Source organism: Sus scrofa, chromosome 15 (genome assembly GCF_000003025.6).
Source record: "Sus scrofa isolate TJ Tabasco breed Duroc chromosome 15, Sscrofa11.1, whole genome shotgun sequence".
NCBI classification, from domain to species: Eukaryota; Metazoa; Chordata; class Mammalia; order Artiodactyla; family Suidae; genus Sus; species Sus scrofa.
In genome coordinates this window covers 55,489,719-55,509,709 of record NC_010457.5, presented here as the reverse complement: position 1 = coordinate 55,509,709, position 19,991 = coordinate 55,489,719, and the positions used below count along the sequence as shown (strand labels likewise).

Below are 19,991 nucleotides of genomic sequence, written 5' to 3'. Positions count from 1 at the left end.
CGAACCCACATGGCCACAGTGACAAGCTAGATCCTTAACCCACTGAGCTACCAGGGAACTCCCTTTTCCAGTGTTTGCTAGGTAGGCTTTTTTACCGTGTCCATCAGATAGGTCTTGCCTATCTCTGGGGAAGTTTAATGTAGGCAGTTTATCTTTAAGCTGATATTATAAACAGGATCTACTGCTTCCATTTTATTTTCATATAAGAAAGCTATTGATTTTTTCATGCTAAGTTACCAATCAACCACTTGCTGAATTCTTATTTCTAATGGAAATAATTTGGCCTCCCACTTTCCAAACTGTGTACCTCGTTTCTTTCACTTGCTAATTGCATTGGCTAGTGCTTTCAAAATGATGTTGAATAATTGACAGAGTAGAAATGCATGTTTACTAACATGCTTTTGGTTTCCAATTTGGGAAATTTGTACCAATGCGATCCGATATAAGCAATCCACAGATCGCAGTGGAACCACTGACTTAGAGCAATTTCATCCATTTTTTTTCTTCTATCTGAGCTTGAGCTATTTCCATGCTCCCAAGAGTATGTGGGAATATGAGGTCCATAACATTTCCTAAGATTCTGTGAGCCAGGCTGGATCCCCTTATCGATGGGGAAGGGTGTCCCAGCAGTGGTGACTCCTTGTGCAATCTTTGGCCATAGCCCTAGTTATTTGTGCTCAGGATGTCTAAGATTGACTGCTCCCACCTGGGTGCCGTTCTTATCACCTCATCCTGTACTTGGCACAAAGCAGACTCTCAGATGAAGCACATCTGTCTCTTATTATTCACATCTTCCTATTTCTCTGACTAGAGGTCTGGTTCTTAGAGATTCCCATCAGCCTTCTCCTGTCACCTTCCTTGAGTGCCAGCTTTTCCTTGTCTTTTTAGGATCACACCTGTGGCATATGGAAGTTCCCAGGCTAGGGGTCAAATCAGAGCCGCAGCTGCTGGCCTACGCTACCACCACAGCAACCCCAGTTGAAGCCACATCTTCGACACAGCAACGCTGGATCCCTAACCCACTAAGCAGGGCCAGGGATGGAACCCGCATCCTCATGGATACCAGTTGGGTTCATAACCTGCTGAGCCACGGTGGCAAGTCCCTTGAGTGCTGATTAGGGAGCTCACAGATTGACCAGCCAGTCTCTGCTGGAGACGTTACTTTGTACATAAGATTATCAAATAACCGAGATCTCCCAAGTTATCATAGCAATGCGGTTTTTCAGGAAAGGATTAACCAAGACACAGGTGGTTGAAAATGTATTTATTTTTCTTCAAATGATTTTTTTTCTTCAAGCAATAAATAAAAACAGACATGTTGACTTTTCTAAAAAACAAAACCAAACAACAAAATCCCCTAAACTATATACATCCTACAGAAATACAAGCATATCAAATGTAGAAATGACGTCACTCTGAAAGATGGGGCTATTTACAGAAGTTACAAGTATTGCATTGCTCTGTCTTGAAGAAGCCTCTTTCTCCTGTGACTCAAAAACTTTAAGGAAGGGCAGGGTCTCCCCCACACACACCGAGGGGAAGAGGGGTATCCTCAAAGAGGTGGCACTACTCTCCATCCTTGAGAGACAAGGCAACTTCCAAGGAAGAACACCAACATCCAGCCACTATACTCAGTTCCCCCAAAGATCAGCTGACTTGAAAGGAGCTTATGTGAGAGTGCCTCTTTCGGGAGGCCCTATGTCCTTGAGTTCCTGACAGAAAATATCTCATCCCTCGGCAGAACTGAGACTGGCCTGGAGCCCACGCTGAATTAGTGACAAACCCCTGGCAAAACAAGCAAGCTCTGGGTTACAAAGCCTTGGCCTCCAAGACTGCCTTGCCACCCAACATGGCCCAAACTTGGTTACACAGGGAGAGCATCACTTGGGGAGCTTTGAAACCTACTGATGCCTGGGTCCCTCCTCTGGACATCCTGGTGCACTTGGGATAGCCTGGGATAGCCTGCAGGCAGGCTTTCTAAGCTCCCCAGGTGAAGCTAATGCGTAGCCAAGGTGAACCACCACCTAAGGGCTTGGTGGCCAATTCCAAACTAACAGCCCCCTTCTCCTCTCATCTGAATCACCATCCTACCTTCCTGTCCATCTTCCCAAGGATTTTACATTTTTTTTTCTCATGGTTCTCCAACATTGGGGAAAACCCTCTTGAATGGGGACATGAGGAAAATGGCCTAAGGACGCCATGACAGGCTGGCAGCTCCCACTCCAGGGGAAGGCTCCACCAATACCCTAAGGTCACACAGATGCCAGCCGGGAGGGAACTGGCAGCAGTCTTCAGTCTCCATAAAAGATCCAGTGAATCTACTGCCTTCGTAGTCAGCAGCACAGTCGATAATGGGTGAAAGTGGCAATGCTTTCTGACCGCTACAGAGATTTCGTATCACAGAAACCACTTCATGGGAGAGATGCCTATTGAAACACATTGGCCATTTGGACTGACCCTGCCATGCCATCTTCCTTAGAGCTATATTCCAAGTCATCAAAAAGAGGCTTCTGATGGGAGAATAGTGACCCCAAATCCCCGTTTCTAATCAAGCCTATTTCTTATTTCATTTCTAAAAGTTTGCGACTCCTGCTGTTATCAAGTACAAAGAAAATGGCTTTATAAATAGTGGTTTGACATTGAGATATAAGACGTGAATTGGAAAGCAGAGAAAAGACCTGGCTGGGCGGGTCCTGGGCTCCAACTGTCTGTGTGGTTGGAATCCAGTCTGGGAAAGCAGGATGCACACAGGTTTTGGCAAATGTACACTCATTCCACAAAAAGCAACTCACCCGAAGCTTCTTTTCCTCCCCCTCAAAGCAGTTCCTCTTTCAGACCTACCTGCCTGTTGGAACCCATATTTTTTCAGTTGTAGAATTCACTTAACCTCATTCATCACAAAACATAAAGCAACTTCCAGGAATCAAGGGGAAAGTCGGAATGTCCAGCTTGCCATCTCTAATAGGCCCATTGTCCAGGAACCCCAAGCCCCCGACATCTCATCCCTAATGATTCAGCTAAGCAGCTCCCAGGAGGGAAGGCTTTTCTAAAAACAGGAAGTGGGAACTCTGGCCACACCCAAGACAGGGCTAGACAAAAGTCAGGGCAAATGAGGCCAACACAGGTTCATGTTTATGGAAGGAAATGTAGGGAACCCGGTCCTGCCTGGGAGGCGGGGATGAGAAGGAGCATTCCAACACTGTCCCGACATTGAGGCTTGAAGTTATTTATGGGTGAGCAAGAATGTTCATCACGTAGATCCTCAGAGGGCTTAAAAAACAAACACAAAAACACACACAAAAAAAAACATGCTCTCATTTCTAGACAAGTTTGCAATTACCTCTAACCTGGCACTCCTAACAGCACTGTTCCACAATACTACAAATTAAATAACACGTGGTGTGTTCCCTCCTCCCTCCCCCAAAGCCCACCCCACCTCCTCTTTCTCCAAAAGCCATTCCTCCATTTGGAAAGGCCCTGAAAATGCCAATATTCCAAGAAAGGATCTCAAACGGCCTCGGAGCGCCCCTGGTGTCCCTCACAGAAGCCCTGAAGCCAGCTCCCACGCAAATGAGTCTGCCCCACTCCTCACTCACGCCCTCTTGCCGACCTAGATTTCCACAGGACCTGAAATGGGGTGTCCACTCCCCTTTTTATACAAGACAGCCTTTACAATATTCATCTAAACCAGGAATTTTAAGAACACGAGAATTCGTTGGTATACTTTCATTCCAAGCAAACCCCCTAAAATTAAAAACTCCGATTTATGCAAAGGAGAAAAGAGATGGTGCTTCCACTTCCAAAAGGATCCATTGCGGGCCTCTCATTAGCGGGGTTCCCCAGTGGCCTTGCCAAACGATTCACTGTAGGAACATCTGAACTGCACCCAATTTTTTTGGAGCACCTTATATGATATGGCATTTATCACAGAGGATACGCAGATTCTCAGGCAGGGAAAAATGCTTCCACAGCTACACTGGGTTACTGATCACCAGAAGCAGCTGTATTGTTGCATCAGTGGTCCATGCGCCGAAAAACCAACTTCAAAAGTACAGTAACTCTCCGAATCGGTGGACGTGGTATCCGCAGGTTTCTGAGGGTGCAGAATCTACAGATTTCCGCAGAAGGAGGGCAGGTGGGCTAGAATCAATCCTCCACGGATTGGGAAAGGCGACTGTAATGAAAAAGCAATCCCTTCTTTTTTTCCTCCCACCCCCTCACCCTGCCGCTTCTCAGCGGTAACAAATGCACGTTGACCATCACACTAACCTGTACACACCACTGACTTCCTAACAGCTTTGCCGTCCGCCTGCCACTGAGTTCCGCTGATCTGCATCCAGGTAAATCTATTCTAAATTCACTGTCACTGGACTTTTTTACTTACATACACTGAGGAAATTCTTAATAAATACCTTTATTTATTACCAAGTATAATTATTCATCTGTGGTTGGTGACTAAAAAAGGAAAACCGTGTCCTAAAAGACTTCCTTAAAAAAAAAAAAAAAAAAAAAAAATCCTGTAATTACGACAAAAGGACCAAGCACACAGAACCAGGCACTTCTGGCAAACTTATCTTCGCCTTGTCCCTTCCCTCCCCTCCCCTCCCCCCTTAATAAAACTGGGTGGGCACATTTGCCAGGATCTGTGGGTTTCATAACTTCAAGCCTTACTGCTTAAAAAAAAATGAGGTAAGAAATTCCTATCTGAAAAGTAAAACTGACACACAAACCAAAACCCAGGTCTTCCCTGCCTGCCGAGGAAGCCGTTATTGCTCTAAGTTGGAGTGTTTTGCCTGTTGGCATTAAATATGTATTCGAGGTCCTTATTGCCAATCTAGCTGGCCCCACGTTTGGCCAAAGAGAGATGGATGGAAGGAGCTTTGTTGTCTACCCCCTGCTGGTCAGTCCTGCCTTGCTGCCCACACAGGGGCCACCCGGGCTGGACAGAGAGCCGGCTCTAGCAACTGGGGGAGGTGGTGATGGGGCTGTGCAGGTAGGGCAGGCTGCTGGGGGTCGGGTGCACCCCCACGGAGACCGGGAAGCTGAAGACAAATTGCGACGTGGGGGTGGGGGTGGCCTTGCCCCTCTCGCGCAGGGGGCCCGATGGGCTGGCGGCCTCCACCGCGCAGGACGTGGCCAGCACCTGTGATTCGAACTGCAGCAGCTGCCCCATGAAGCTGAAGTTGGGCGAGATGATGCTCCGCCGCTGCTTGACGAACTCAAAGGCCTCCTCCAGCCTCACGCGCTTCTTCATCATCAGGTAGGCCAGGCAGATGGTGGCTGAGCGGGAGATGCCAGCCTGGCAGTGCACTAGCACGCGCCCGCGGCACTCCTTCACCGCATCTGGGGCAGAGAGTGGGGTGCCATTAGGCCCCGGAGTCCCCACCCCTCAGCCAGGACCAGGGTGCGGGGGTCAATTTGTTGGATGCCCACCCCACCTGCTGCCAAAGCACTGAAGGAATAGCCAGCCCAGGCCCAGGCCAGAGAAGAGGAAACCTACGGGGAAGGGCCTCTGGAATTCCACCCCTTCTAGGGCACTTTGCAGACCAAACCAAACAAATGTACTAGCTTAGGTGCTAAAGCCTCCTCAATCCCAGAACACCTTCTTTAAAGGGTTTTCATTTGCAGGAACAAAAACAAAGACCTGACTGTGCCTTTGCCTTCCTCCCCAGGCCCCAAGTCTTTTCCTTGCAGCCCCAGAAGTCCAAAGAAAAGGTTCTTGGCTCCATAAGCTAGCGGCACCTGCTCTTCCTGTAAGTCTGTCTTCCTGTCCCTGACACAACATCCCAGGGCAAGCCTTCCCCCTAGGATGAGGGGAAACAGGCAGCCTCTAGATATAGCCCATCCTGAATCCCTCCTTCCACACACCAGTTATAAGTGGTTCCCTCTCCCCTCCCGCCTCCTTCCCCCCACCCCAAGGCCTTGGAGCCTGCACTCTGGCCAGAGCCAGCCTACCAATGTACTCGATGGCCTCCATGAACCAGGAGCTGATGTCGGCCTTGTGGTTGTCCTCCACGGGGATGCACTTGTACTGATAGTGTCCTTCAAAGTGGTTCGGGCAGTCGGAGGACACGTTCAACAAGGCTGTGATCCCCAGGGCATCCAGCATGTCTCTCCGGGCCGCGTGATAGGCGCTGCCGAGGTAGAGGAAGGGAAGGATCTCCACAGGACCCCCCTGCAGCAAAAAGGGAAAACAAAGCCCCCCCAAACACTAAAAGTGTAAGACAACCAGGCAGAGCCCTGGGGGCGTCTGGGACGGGGACAGTGAAGACAGTCTGAGGTAAGCTTTCCCAGGCCCCAGAGGAGACTGCCTCTGGACAGCCCCCCTAGGTTCCCCCATGTCCTGCCAGGACTGCTGGAGGGAGTGATGGGCCCAGTGGGGCTTCCCTGGCCTTTATACTCTGCTCTGCTGTGGGCCCCAGCCGTGGGTTCTAGCAGCTCACCTCCCCTGTGACAAACAAAGTAGAAGTACAACCCTGGCCTCATCCCACCATTAGTGACATGAAAAGCTTACACCATTACCGCTGAGCTGTTTGCTCTGTGGCTCAGGTACTTATTTGGTTGGACGTGCCTTCAGCTGGCACAACAAAAATAGGTGCCATGTCAGCCTGACAGACAAGACATTTTACCTGGCAAAATGAAGTAATGTTGGCTTAACTAATGACACTTTTCTGAGTCAGAGCAACACAAGTGATCTGATATGGGGAGAAGTTTCTGGACCCCAGAAGTTTCCCTCTGTCTAGAGGTTCCTATCGTGGCTCAGCAGTAATGAAGCCAACTAGCGTCCATGAAGACTTGGCTTCAATCCCTGGCATCACTCAGAGGGATAAGGATCTGGCGTTGCTGTGGCTGTGGTGTAGGCCCTCAGCTGCAACTCTGATTCAATCCCTAGCCTGGGAACTTCCATATGCCATGAGTGCAGCCCTAAAAAGAGAAAAGAGAAAAAAAAAATTCACTCTGTCTCCATCTAAAGCAAAGGGCTGGAAGGGGTGGGCTTGTTGGAAATGTAATTGCATAAACTGGTCTTCTTGGGAGGAGGGTTGGCTGACCATTTATGTACATTTAGCATTTGTGATTAGCTCATATGTGGGGTGGGCAGTCCGACTGCTGCGAACCAGGGCTGAGGTCTCAGCTTCCCACAGAGCAGCCCACACCCTTGTCTGCACATAACTCGAGAGGCCGGATCAGGTACTTTTGTCTTTATCCTCCTTTGTGTGTGGGGGGGGGAGGCTTCTTATGGAGTTACCAGGCCAGGGATCAAATATGAGCTGCGGTTGTGACCTACACTGCAGCTGTGGCAATGCTGGATCCTTTAACCCACTGTGCCCTGCAAGGGATCAGAACCTGTATCCTGGTGCTGCAGAGATGCCAAAGACCCCATTGAGCTATAGCAGGAACTCCTTTATACTTTTTTTTTCTTTTGTCTTTTTTTTGTCCGGCATATGGAGGTTCCCAGGTTAGGGGTCTAATTGGAGCTGTAGCTGCTGGCCTACGCCACAGCCACAGCAATGCGGGATCTGAGCCGCATCTGCGATCCACACCACAGCTCATGGCAATGCCGGATCCTTAACCCACTGAGCAAGGCCAAGAATCAAACCCGAAACCTCATGATTCCTAGTCAGATTGGTTAACCATTGAGCCACGATGGGAACTCCTATACTCTTTATTAAGTGAGGGTAATGAGAGAGGGGAGGGGAAAAGAATGGGCTCCACCTAACATCACACCCCAATACTCAGTGCTCAGCACATTCTCCCCAAATTGAGGCACTGTGTCCGAAGCCTTTGATAAGCAGAACTCTGAACAGAAGGTCCACACCTGGTCATGCAGCGGGGTTGCACAGGAGCTGCAGCCCAGGTCCAAGGACTCCCCCGCGCTGGGGGGCACAGCAGGTGGGATGGCTGCCAGGGCCTTGGTTTTGGAACAGAATTCCGGATACTCAGAGGAAAACCTCTCATAGCCACCTGTAAAGGAGAAAGATGCTCAGGTTAATGGGGTCACTGAGCCAATGGGAAACCAGGAACAGCTCAATCCTGCCTCAATCGAGGGGAGCAGTTGGGTGGCTGGGGCTGGTTACACCTGCATTTGCCACTGGGTGGCGCTGTGGACCCAGAGTTAATGGCTTACAGAGCCTTCCAGAGATGTAGAGACTACAATGGGCTAAGACTGCATTGTGAAGGCTAGAAGGAAAGCTTTGGGGACAAGACTTTGGATCAGGATGCAGATACACAAAGGAGGAGGTGCTAGGGGATGCAGAAGGGACAAAGCGTGGAAGAGAGAAGAGCCACTCGGGGATTTCCATGTGCACTAGGGCAGCCTGCAGCTGGGCCCTAGGACCTACAAAGATGTCCGTTATCCCGAACTCCAGCCATCCCTTTTGAGAGGTTCTCCAACGTGGGAGAGAACTAAAAAACTATTACCCTGACACCAGCCCTTCTGGATCCCAGCAGCCAAACAAATGCCAATTGCATGGCCTCAAGAACAGCTGTTCCATCAACAAGGGGACAAAACAAGAGGAAACGGGCTTAAATCTAAATAAATCCCTCTTGCTACATACAGGTTTGGGGCAAAGGAGGATTTCCTGACCTGAGAGTGGCTAAGCCCTGGAATGGTTCTCTGTGGGATCATCTTCCGGGCAAGGGAGGTCTTTTAAATACAAAGAGATAAATGGCCAGCCTCTCTGGAACAGTGCTAGTGCCACGCAGCAGAGGGCCGGCTGTGCGGAGCTGGGCAGAGGACACCAGGAAGAGAGACATTCAGCCTGCAGCTCTGATTTTCTTGTGATCTCTGGCGCTTTAGATCTGCAGGAAACTTATCATCTATTGTTAACGTTTGGCCCTGCTTGTATTTTTATTCTTCAGGTTCTGTAGCACCAAAAATGGATTATAAATGAACTCAGTAGGGTCTGCAAGCTGTGCACAGCCACCCTAACGGATCCAGTCAACTTGACGGTCATGTAGGTAGCTGGCCTCGTTAAATCTTTATGACTAAGTGATAGGGTGGGTGCCACTGTGCCCATCATTGTTTATAGCCATTTTCCAACATATCAACACGTGATGGTTAGTCAGTTACTTGCCCTGAATCCGAACCCTAGAAACTGCCCCTTGGGAGAGGAAGGAAAATGATGGTTCGCCACATCATAAGGCTTAGAGAAACAGGGCAGGCATTTTTTCCTCTCTGGCCAGAGGCTTCCTACTTCCCCCGACTCCCTCCCTCAGGATATATAAATGGATATTTCTCTGGTCACAGGCCCTCGCTCCTGCTGAGTCATAATGACCAGCCTCCCTGGAGGGAAAACCTGCTAGAAGGGCCTACAGTACCGCCTGCTTCAGACGTGTGGTGCCGCTGGCCTCGGGACATCTCATCACAGGAGCAGCCAGCCTGCCCTCCCACTATTACCCCAGCTGTCCCCTTTCCTGTAAGGCTGCAAACACTGCTGCCCCCAATGCAGTGGATGGTGGAAAAAGAGCCAGCAGGTGCCCACAGCTGAAGTCCCCATGTCGGGCCCCTGGGGTGGGAGACTTCAGGAGATGCAGCCCTTTGAAGAAAGTGCAAGGAGAAGTGGGTCAATCAACACATCTATGTTGATGATCAATATGAAAAGCCATCACTTTGTGACCCTATAGACTTCTGGGGGATTTGAATTTTTTTTTTTTTTTTTTGCTATTTTTTGGGCCGCTCCCGCAGCATATGGAGGTTCCCAGGCTAGGGGTCAAATAGGAGCTGTAGCCACCGGCCTACGCCAGAGCCACAGCAACGCGGGATCCGAGCCGCGTCTGCAACCTACACCACAGTTCATGGCAACGCTGGATCCTTAACCCACTGAGCAAGGGCAGGGATCGAACCCGCAACCTCATGGTTCCTAGTCGGATTCGTTAACCACTGCGCCACGATGGGAACTCCTGAAATATTTTTTTAGTAAAATGATCCATGAGTTTATGACATAATTTGAGCTATACAAATACATTTTTTTCAAAGGGATGTAGGCCTGAGTGGTGCTCTCCAAGAGCTCATCCCTGGGGCCAGGCCAGGTTCCAAGGGCCCAGAGAAAGAGTAGCCCCACGGGCAGCAGAAGCCAAGTAGCGTCAGTGTGGTCGAGAGAACATTGTTCCCATTGCTGAGAAGGTACAGGGCAAGGCACCAGGCCTTTGCAGTCAGACTCCCAGGACTGGGTTGAATGCCAGCCCCATGACTCATCAGCTGTGCAGCCTGGAGCCCTCACTGCACCTCTCTGAGCCTCTTGGTCATCTGTAAAATGTGACAAAACATCCAGACCTGGAGTCTCCAGCCTGCTTTCTGCCTTGGGGAGAAGCACCATGCTTTCCTTTTTTGGTACCTATGCAGGACTCCAGCTTTACTGGCAGCTTCTCAGACTCTATAGACATTTTCTCCTCCTGGGCTTTTCTTGCTTTTTCCAGGAGGAGACTTGAGAGCCGGTGGTTAGACAGCAGAACAACAGATAGCAGGCACTTCCTGAGCCCCGGTGTCCCCTGCCCAGTCAGAGCAGGTGGTCATCCATCAATCCGGGGATGCAGCAGAACCCAGAGGGGTCCTAAACCTGCAGCTGACCCTGGGGGAGGGGGTGGGGCAGGGGCCAGAGCAGACCAGAGGGGCACTATCTGCCATCTCCCCCAGGACAGAGAGGCAGCAGTAGTCAGGAAAAAAACACCCTTACAGAAAAACGATCACTGAAAAGTTAAGTCCCCTCCGGGGGATCTTCAAAGAACCATCAGAAAGGATCTACGTGAAGAAGCAGATTTGTTCAAGGCACAGGTCATATCCCACATGGGTGGCAGCAATGGAAAGGGTTTTCCCTCCTGAGCTGTTGCTGGCTTTGGGAAGGGGTTGGTGTCTGTGGCTGGTAGTCACAAGGAGCGTCACCAAAGCACCTCGCTGGGGCCAAAATCTTGGAGAGGCAGCAAATGCACACTGGGCCCAGAGCTGCTCTTCCTGTAAGTCTGTATTCCTATCTCAAGGTGGTCCAGGTCTGAGAGCGCAGGTTGGGAAAGGTGCAGGCCACGACCCCGGAAGCCATTTCTGGGTGTCCCATCCATCCATGTTATTAAAAACGATAGATCCTCTTAAAAGGAAATGCTCATGAAGTGTCAGCATCTCCCCACACAGGGTCCAACCAGCAGCCCTTGAGGAAGGCAGGACTAACCCCAACTTTACAGAAGAGGAGACTGAGGTGCAGGGTGGCCCCCAGGTAAGGGCAGTGCCAGCATTCAGCTCACTGGCTGAAAGCCACTTCTAACCTGGCCCACACTGCCACTTGCCCATCTCTGCCTTCCTGCTGGTCCTTCTCTAGGGGGCTCGCCTGCTGCTTTCATCGTGTGAAGAAAAATTTTTATGCAGAAACAGAGAGGACGTGAACAGGGCACTGCTGACATTTCATGGAGCTCTGCTTCTTTGAAATGCTTAACTACATAAAGGTAGTCACGGAGGAGTCGTGACAGCATTTTTTTTTTTAATTTAATGAAATGAAACAGAACAGAAACTACTCAAATGCATTGAGGGTATAATTTCATAGCACTCTGGTTTCAGAGTGACGGTCCCCATCATAGGGACTTCACTTGCTGGCTCTTCTCCCCTGTCCACTGCACTGGTGGCCGAAGTCTTTGCTGCCTACCTTCCAGCCCAAGAGCATCCCTAACCCAGTACAGGGCTGCAGACACCTGGCCAGGTGAGGAACTATTGGAGGGCAACCCTCATGCCTTCCATCTCTTGTATTTCAATAGCTCAAAGAATGTAATAAACGTACAGATCACTTTACTCTAAAAAATGTCAAATCCTTTAGAACTAAGTAGAGTAGCCCTATACTGGGTCATGACAGAAATGAAACTGAATTTCCTACGGTGGGTGGGAATGCCAAAGATGGCTCCCCATCCTCTCTACTGGGTGGCTCGCTCCCCCTCCCTCATCTGTGTAGGTGCCACAGCCACAGCCCTTCCCCTAAAAGCTAATCTGAGATCTCCAAGGTTTATCCACAATGAGTGGGAGGGAAAGCTTACAGCCACTGCAGACACGGCAGTGGGTGGGGGTCTGCCCTGTGGCCCCTGCAGATGCGCAGGGTGGACAGGACAGACAGATGTGGAGGAGTCCCAGGGCTTACTGTAAGCCTGAGCAGGTACATTCCCTCCTAAGCCCTGGTTTCCACCTTCAAAATGGAAGGATTCCAGACCGTATCATCTCCAAGTTATGATATTCTGTGATCCTGATTGCCCACGATCTACTTATTTGCAAACCACACACTGACAGCAGGTGCCTTAAGACCTGATTTCTGTCTTCTGAATACACTTTCCCAACACATATGCTGGTGAATTCCCACCTGGTTTTTCCCTACATTGCACTGAATGTAATTCCGGAACAGGTTGACTAATTTTGCCGTGTTTTTTCCCGTGTTCTTTTTTAATGATATACCTTTTGGTCTTAAAGCTCTCATTTTCTCATCTTAATTTTAACACCTGAAAGTGGGGGGGAGGGGAATGGGGGGAAAAGTCTATAATTTCCCAGCCGACTTCCTTGAGAAATAATTCCATCTACAGTTCAATGCTGTGCTCTTTTTTTTCCCCCTCATACACACAGCAAGGCAATTTTCAAAGTTTATGGAAAATGAGGACCCGCCGCCCTCCTGCCCAGGCAGAGGAGGGAAAGAACACGTGAAAAAGCTTTTTTGAAAGCCCAGGCTGGTGTCGTGCTGGTCCTCTGACCATAATAGGACTCCTACAGGGGTCTGGGATAGGAAAACCATCGCTTGGGCTCTCCGCCATGGATCTTAATGTGGCTGTCGCTTTCTCCCCATTACCCTCTCCACACTCAGAATACACCTGTCCACAGACAGGGCTCATGGCCTTGCTCTCTTGGGACGTCTTATCAACAGGAGGCCCAGTAAGGAAGTCTGGGGCGATGTGACGTTCCTTTGGCTTTGAGAATGTCCCTCGATGTGGCTACTACCTGGAAAGCGCTGAGTAAATTGGAAAATTCACCTGACTGGGCTTCTCACCTTGGGGTTCCATGCAAAGGCCCACTTCCTGAGCCAGCTGGCTGACACCTAATGCCACACCCCGGCCAGACCTTGTTTGCAGGCCTCCCCGGTCCTCCTGTGCCATCTGCTCTGTTCAGCAAGCTGGTTTCCTTTGAGTAGCAACTTTTCGTCCTGTCAGACTTCCTCCCTGTTAGACAGGAACTGCCTCCCAGTGAGGAAACCAGCTATCTGGTTTCAGATGTTGAATTTTTTCAAGGAATTCCTTGGTTCCTTAAAAAGGCCACCCGTTCTTTCTCCCTCAGTTCTCAGTACAGCCCACCTGGATGGGGACAGCCCACCTTTCCTATAAGCATCCAGGACAGGATGGGTCCAAGGGAGCTGTGATGGACTTAAAAATGACCAGGTTGTCCCTCTCAATTTACACCTGCATCCTGTCTTTAGTTGCCTTTGTTGCTTGGAAGCATCCAGTCAAATGATGCAAAGAGTGATGAGTTTGCTTCATTCCTTCTAAGTCTTTAGGGGGGTTAGAAATTATCTTTAAGATGTACTTTCTTTTTTTTTTTTTCTTTTTTTTTTTTGTAATTCTAACAGTTCTCAGCTATCATGGACACTGAATCCTATTTTCAGGGAAAAAAGCCAGTCCTTTTCCCTTTGGAAGAAAGAGGGGTTCAGACTTGGGCTATGTTGTTTGGTGCCTCTGATGGCCTGGAAATGAGAGTGGGTGGGGCAAACGGACATAGAAAAGGCAGAAGACAATTACTGGAGTTATTAGGCGGCTACTTGACCCCAGGCCCCACCCAGAGTATTCATTATGGGCCTAAGTGGCTGTTTTCTACAGAGAGTATACTGTCAGGGTCTGTATGATCGGGCCAGTGGACTCTCAGTATGTAGGTCCCAACCCAGAGGGAGAAGCTGTAAAAGCTAGCTGATCTTCCCAATATCTCAAAATAGCTCCAGGATGGCTTTTAAATCAGGTCTTGAATAAGAACTGACACAGGTCATGAGCTGAGATAGATTTTAGACAGAAGGAAAAGTAAGGCCATGTTTTCATACCCAAAATTTCTGCATAACTGATTGATTTGTTATTTAAGGGATGTAGGAGGTAAAGAATACCTTCTCTTTTCTTTTTAATGATTTTTTTTTCCATTATAGTGGTTTTACAGTGTTCTGTCAATTTTCTACTGTACAACAAGGTGACCCAGTTATACATACATGCATATGTTTTTTTCTCACATTATCATGCTCCATCCTAAGTGACTAGATATAGTTCCCAGTGCCATAGAGCAGGATCTCATTGTGAGAATGACTTCTATTAAGGGCAGGAAAATATACTCTTTTTGTCTCTCTCTACTGACCCAGGCAGGTGGGGGGAGGGGGCATCTAGAACCCTAATCCTAGGATCTAGGAAGGAGAGAGAAAGGGATTTCAATGGGTATATGTACTATAATAAAATATGAAAAGCTGAAATTTCTAAACTGTTCCCAAAAATGCCTTACAAGATTTTAAACAAAATGAGTTAAAAACAAAACAAAAACCCTCAACGGGAATCTTTTATTAGCCAAAAGACCAGAAAGTATAGTGATTTGGGTTACTGCTTTTGGCAAAACTTGAGTATTGTTAGAAAAAGTAAAGGCCAGAGAGCATTTCATTGATATTTAGTGAAGTTTACTCTCAACTATGAATTCTTGCCTGTGGTATCAGTTATTAACTACCTGTAATGAGTAACCAACTAATGCAATTAATTGCTAGAATGAGATAGCCTGAGGCCAAGAAGGAAAAAAGAACTTTGGAAAATTTACCCAGCTATTTTTACTGTCCCCTGAGGATGGGGACACCAACAATCAGTCTTCCACTGGCTTAATGTCTTGCCACTTTTACTCCACACCCACCACCGCACACGAAATGAGACATGAAGAAAGGCCCATTAGCTGCAGAATAAAACGAACAACTCCGGTGGGAAAAAATTACCCCAATCACCCACCCCCTGATCAATTCAGGCACTTAGTAAAGATCATCTAAGGGGCATGTCTTTCCCAGTTTCCCTTTAGTTTCTCATCCCCAGAGCCCCCTGACAAGAACCCACATTTCTTGCATTCCCCTGGCTTCTCTAAGGAAAGGGGTACACGTCATCCCCCCTCCAGCTCACCCCCCCACCCCCCTGCAACACACATAGCTGCAGGCAGACACTGCCCATTTCTTTCTGCCCTCGCCAGGGATGCCTTTTCTGTAGAAGCAAAAGCGAAGAGGAACTGTATTAAGACCATCTCTGCTTAGCCCCATAACTGAAAATAAGCTAAGTTGAACAGAATACGACCCAGTTAACCTCAGGGATGTTCCACCACCACAGCAGAACTAGCTGGAAGGCCACCCCCCCGCACCCCGCGCGCGCGCGCGCGCGCCGCCCCACCTCTGTGAATTTTAGGCGGCTGCTTACAAACGGAGGCTCCCTTTGCTTAGAAAGATCAAGCTGAATCTCTCCTGGCTATTCCTGAGGGGCTTGTTCTTGAAGAGAGAAAGGTTCGACCCGTAGCCCAGGCCTGGACCCTCTCCCTCTCAAGAAGATGTGGACTTTGAAAGGCAGAGAACCATCCTCACTGCCCGCATCAGGTCAGACAACAGGAGGCAGTGCAGGCCTCGGAAGGAAGCAGCCCTTAAAACACTGCCTTCCGTTGGCCGGGCACCTCGCCAGCAGCCAGGGGACTGTCGTTTTACCAAGAGGCTACCGGTCCTACCCGGTCGTCACATTTGCAACTGCCTCGCGCCGGACGGCGCGTACGCCGGGAGGCCCCGAAACCCTTCTGGCTGCCGGCTCTCCTCCGGCGGGGTTCGGGGCAACCAGGGAGGTGCTGCAATCCCGAGGAGGAATCCTTAAAATTCTGCCTCCCTCCCCGGGAGAGTGGCCTGAGTGTCTGCGCGCCCGGAAACCCTAGGGCTGTCCTCTCCGGATTTCTTCCAGGAAGAAAAACAAAACAAAACGACCGGACTCCACGTGCGTCTGCCCTACCTCGGGAAGGGTTCGGGGTTCATGGACTACAAAGGCAGGCGCGCGATTGGGCTCCAAATCAGGAGCGATCGAGGGCAACGTGGCACGGGAACACCCTGGCCCCTCCCCTGCCATTCGGAGGGACTTTTGTCCCAGAGAAATTTATCTCCGCCTCCTCACGGGCGCCAGCACCAGCCAAGGGAGGGCAGGTGGCATGTTCGACCCGGCACTCTACCCTGTCCGGGGCTGCAGGGCTCCAGGTACAGCTCAGCACCGGGGAGGAGGGGCCCCCATGCCCCAGAGCTCTGCTCGCCCAGCTTTGCGGCCGGTCCTTCCGGTGCACGGCCCTTCCTGGCACTTTCTCTTAAAGCGCTTGGAGAAGGGAAGAGGGTTGGGCTCAAACGGAGGTGCCAAAGGCCGCCCTCGCAGAGAAAGAAAAATCAGCAAAATCGCCTTAATAGTTCAACCAAAGGTCAACAGCAGCATTTCCCCAGCAGCTGACAGGTCAAATGGCCAGGAAACAACTGCCGAGAACAAAGCCCCCCGCTGTTCACGGGGGCAAGCCCAGCGGGTCGGCACTGAGCCGCGTTGTTGTGCTTTTTGGAAGGGGCGGTGGGGAGAGGTTTCCGCCGCACCTCCCGCCCCATCTCCCTTCCTCTCGGGCGTGCGGGTCCGGAGAGGAAAGGACAGCAGGGAGGGGGCCAGGGGCACCAGCAGGGAAAGGGGCGGCTCTTTGATGGCCGGGGTCCGAAACGCCTCTAGGCTTCAGAGTAGAAGACCCTCCGAGGGCGAAGGAATGCGCGGAATGCGGCGCGGGAGGAAGGGGCGCAGCTTGGCCAGGGGCGCCCTTACCCCACATGCCCTGCCTGCTCCCCGACGCCCGACACCTTCTGGCAGGTGCGGCCGGCGCCCCGGCCCTCCAGTTATTTGGGTAGCCCTCGGCCCTTTCGGGTTTCCGACTGGCTGGTTTGACGAGACCTCCCCTCTCCAAGGGTTTCGCACTTAAGCACGCGCCGCCGTCTGAGAGTCGGGTCTGAACAAAAGGTCGTACTTTGCTACCTCAATTTAAGAGGCCGGATCCCACCAAGCGTCCGCTCTATGCTCGGACCTCCCGCCTTCCGCTCCCAGAGCCTGCTCTACCCCGAAGCTGGAGAGGTTGGCCACCTTCCAGGTGGAGCTCGGAGTGGGGCAACAGAAGAGTAGATACAGATCGCTCTACACCATGCCCATAACCCCAGCCTTGTTACTGCACTTATTAAGGGCTGGTTTCCAGCAGGACCCGCAGGGCCGATTCCACTCCGGTGTTCACCCTCCTTCACCGCTTTCCCCACCTCTTGGGATCTCGGGTTGGACTCAGCGCAGGGCCCCGGCACTCCAAATCAACAGGCCTAATCTGTCCTCCATCCCCGCACGGTGGCACTTGGGAGCACTTCCCTGGATTCGAAGGTGGGCAACGCAGCTGGATAGCCTCACTCGCAAGGCCAGACCGTTAGTCGAAGTAAACAAACTCAGAAACGCCCGAAAGGGTTCGGAATTGCAGGTGACGGAGGCATTGCGCCCCATCGCCTCGGAGGACTTCAGGAACTCGCGCTGGCACACAAACGCACAGAATCCTTGCACACTCGTGCAGACACCAATACGCACAAAGGAGTGCGCGGGGATCCCATCCCGCAGCTGCGACTCCCTCTGGGCACTTCTGCCCACTAAGGCGCAGGAGGCCGAGTCCAGCCGCACGGACTGTTCAGCCGCACTGACCCTCCAGCTCGCGCCCAGCGCCCGCGTTTACCTTTGAGCAGGCAGATATCGGTGCGCTCTGCGTTGCGGCGCAGCGCCTGAACCACCAGAGACACCGTGCTGTCTTCGCGGAGGCTCTCGGCGCGCGGGCTGCGCTCGTCGTAGACGATGACCGCGGAGTAGAGGCCGGAGCGCAGGCGGGCGCGGACCTCCTCCTCCGCGGGCAGGATCTGCTCCAGGCTTACCGAGCCCTTGGCCCGCCGCCGCACGATGGTGTTGCAGCGCACGTTGACCGAGCCTCGGATGTAACCAGCGCTGTGCGCTAAGAATGGTCTGCAGTCCAGCAGCAGGCACTTGCTGCCGCTCAGCAGCCCCAGAGCGCCGTGGCTGCCGCTGCCGGCTGCGCCACCGCCGTTCTCATCCCGGTTCATCAGCCTTTTGAGCACGCTGCAGTCCATCTCCCGCAGCTCCTCTACGGTCACCATAGTCGCCGGCAATCTCGGCTGCTGAGCACAAGAGGAGGCGAAGGACGCCTGGGCCAGCTGGGCTGCAGGAAGGGGCAGGCTGGGGCTAAGGGAAGGCGCGAGCAGAAGTGGCTTCAAACTTGGCCCCCTGAGGCTCCCACGGGCGAACCTCTTCTCCCCGGTCCCCTTCCTCCTGCAGCCTCGCGGTTACATAGCAGTCCGAGCGGCCTCGGGCGCCAGGCAGCACGGTGCCCAGGGAAAGGTAGCGATGGAGGGGAGTGTGTTTACGAGAGAGGGCCAAGGGCTCTCTTCTGTAGTCTCCTCTATTGTATTTTGCCTGCTGTGCTGCTCCTGCCGCCTGCCGTTCTGCTCGCCGTTCCCCCACAGCAGCCGGAGCTCAGCGTTCTGCCCCAGCCAGAGTTTCCTCTCCTCGGCTTATAGATTTATTAAGGCTCCTCTGCTCTCCCCCGGGAGGGGGCAGATTCATTACTACCTCGGGAGGCCCCGCCTCTTTCCATTCTGGGCCCAGAGCCCTACCCCGCCCCTAGCCCTAGCTGCCCGCCCCCTCCAGTTCCCCCCCTCCCGGCTGGCCCCTCCCTCTCTGCCCGCCCCAGCGCGTGAATGGAGTGTCGGCAGCTTGCGCCCAGTCACGGGGAAGAGACGTCACAAAGAGCGGAGTAAACAGGGAGCGCTGAGCTCGCCGCCAGGCCCATTCATAAAACCTAGACCTAGAGGAAGAGGGAGGAGGCCTCCGACCCGCTAGCGAGCTGCAGAGCTTGGACTTTGTGAATGGAGCGCCGCGGCGCCTTTCCCCGGCCTCCGCAGCGCGCGTACAGCCTGACCCGAGTCGCGGTACGGCCACCCCACCCCGCTGCGGCGGTAGCGGCTATCGGCAGAAAGAAATCGCCAGCCCAGAAGCCCGCCTAGCGGAGGCTTGGGCTCGGTCTTGAGGTTTCATCCCTCTTTACCTCCGTGCTGCCCCCCCAAGCAGCCTCGCAGGTGTCCCCCACCTACCCAAGTGGACAGAAGAACGCTGCACCAACGTCCAGCCGGCCCGGCCTGCCTCTCCTCGCCCCATGTTTACGAAGTGCGTTCGACCGGCCAGACGTTTTTTCAATTGTGATTCCTCAGACTTTAGCTTCTGCCTCAGCCTGATCGATTTTCATCTTAAGCCATTAAATCAGCTTTACAGCTTCCCGAGAAACGTGGGCAACCCCAAACTCAGAAGATGAAAGAGAAAGCCTTCCCGGCCCGAAGGCCAGTAATAGAAGTGAGGTGTTGAGTTTGTTGCTTTACGATCCGGAGGGAGGCATTAATTGAATCCGGAATGTTGTTCCCAAGGAGGAAGGCGGGAGTGCCACTCCCTTCCACGCTTCCTAAAGAGGTTTATTTAACCCTGTGGGGGTGGGGGTGGAGGGAGATGTTTTTGGCTTTTGGAAAAATCCTCACCCCACCTTGTACACGTGTGATTGTCTTCTCAGGAAATGACACTTAGGGTCCACATCTGGTGCGAAGACCCAGAGAAAATGACACGTAAAGAATTTAACACGCTCCAGGGCCGAGTCAGTTTTTTTTTCTTCTTTTTTTCTTTTGCATCCTTCTTTCCAGGTCATGTCGCATTTTTCTCGCTCCCCCGCTTTTACTTATGCATTTAATTTCCCGGAGGCCGCTTTTGGCAGAGGGGTGTTTGGTCGCCGCAGTGAGGACACAACACAAGGCAAAAATTATTCGCCCGACATCTTGCCAAGTCTTGTTAGTGAGAATTAACCACCAAGCAGGGAATTCTAGGACTCGCTGGAGGCCTCGGGGACAAAGGGGTCGAGTCTT

General features: G+C 51.7%; 1 protein-coding gene across 1 annotated transcript; it reads right to left on the bottom strand.

Annotated features, from left to right (window-relative positions):
- On the bottom strand, positions 1,250–18,626 carry DUSP4 (dual specificity phosphatase 4). The gene is made up of 4 exons (XM_003133392.4): positions 17,753–18,626; positions 7,817–7,962; positions 5,956–6,175; positions 1,250–5,343 (listed from the first exon to the last, which is right to left on the bottom strand). The coding sequence occupies exons 1-4, from the start codon at positions 18,183–18,185 to the stop codon at positions 4,958–4,960; spliced, it is 1,185 nt and encodes a 394-aa protein (XP_003133440.1). The 5' UTR covers positions 18,186–18,626; the 3' UTR covers positions 1,250–4,957.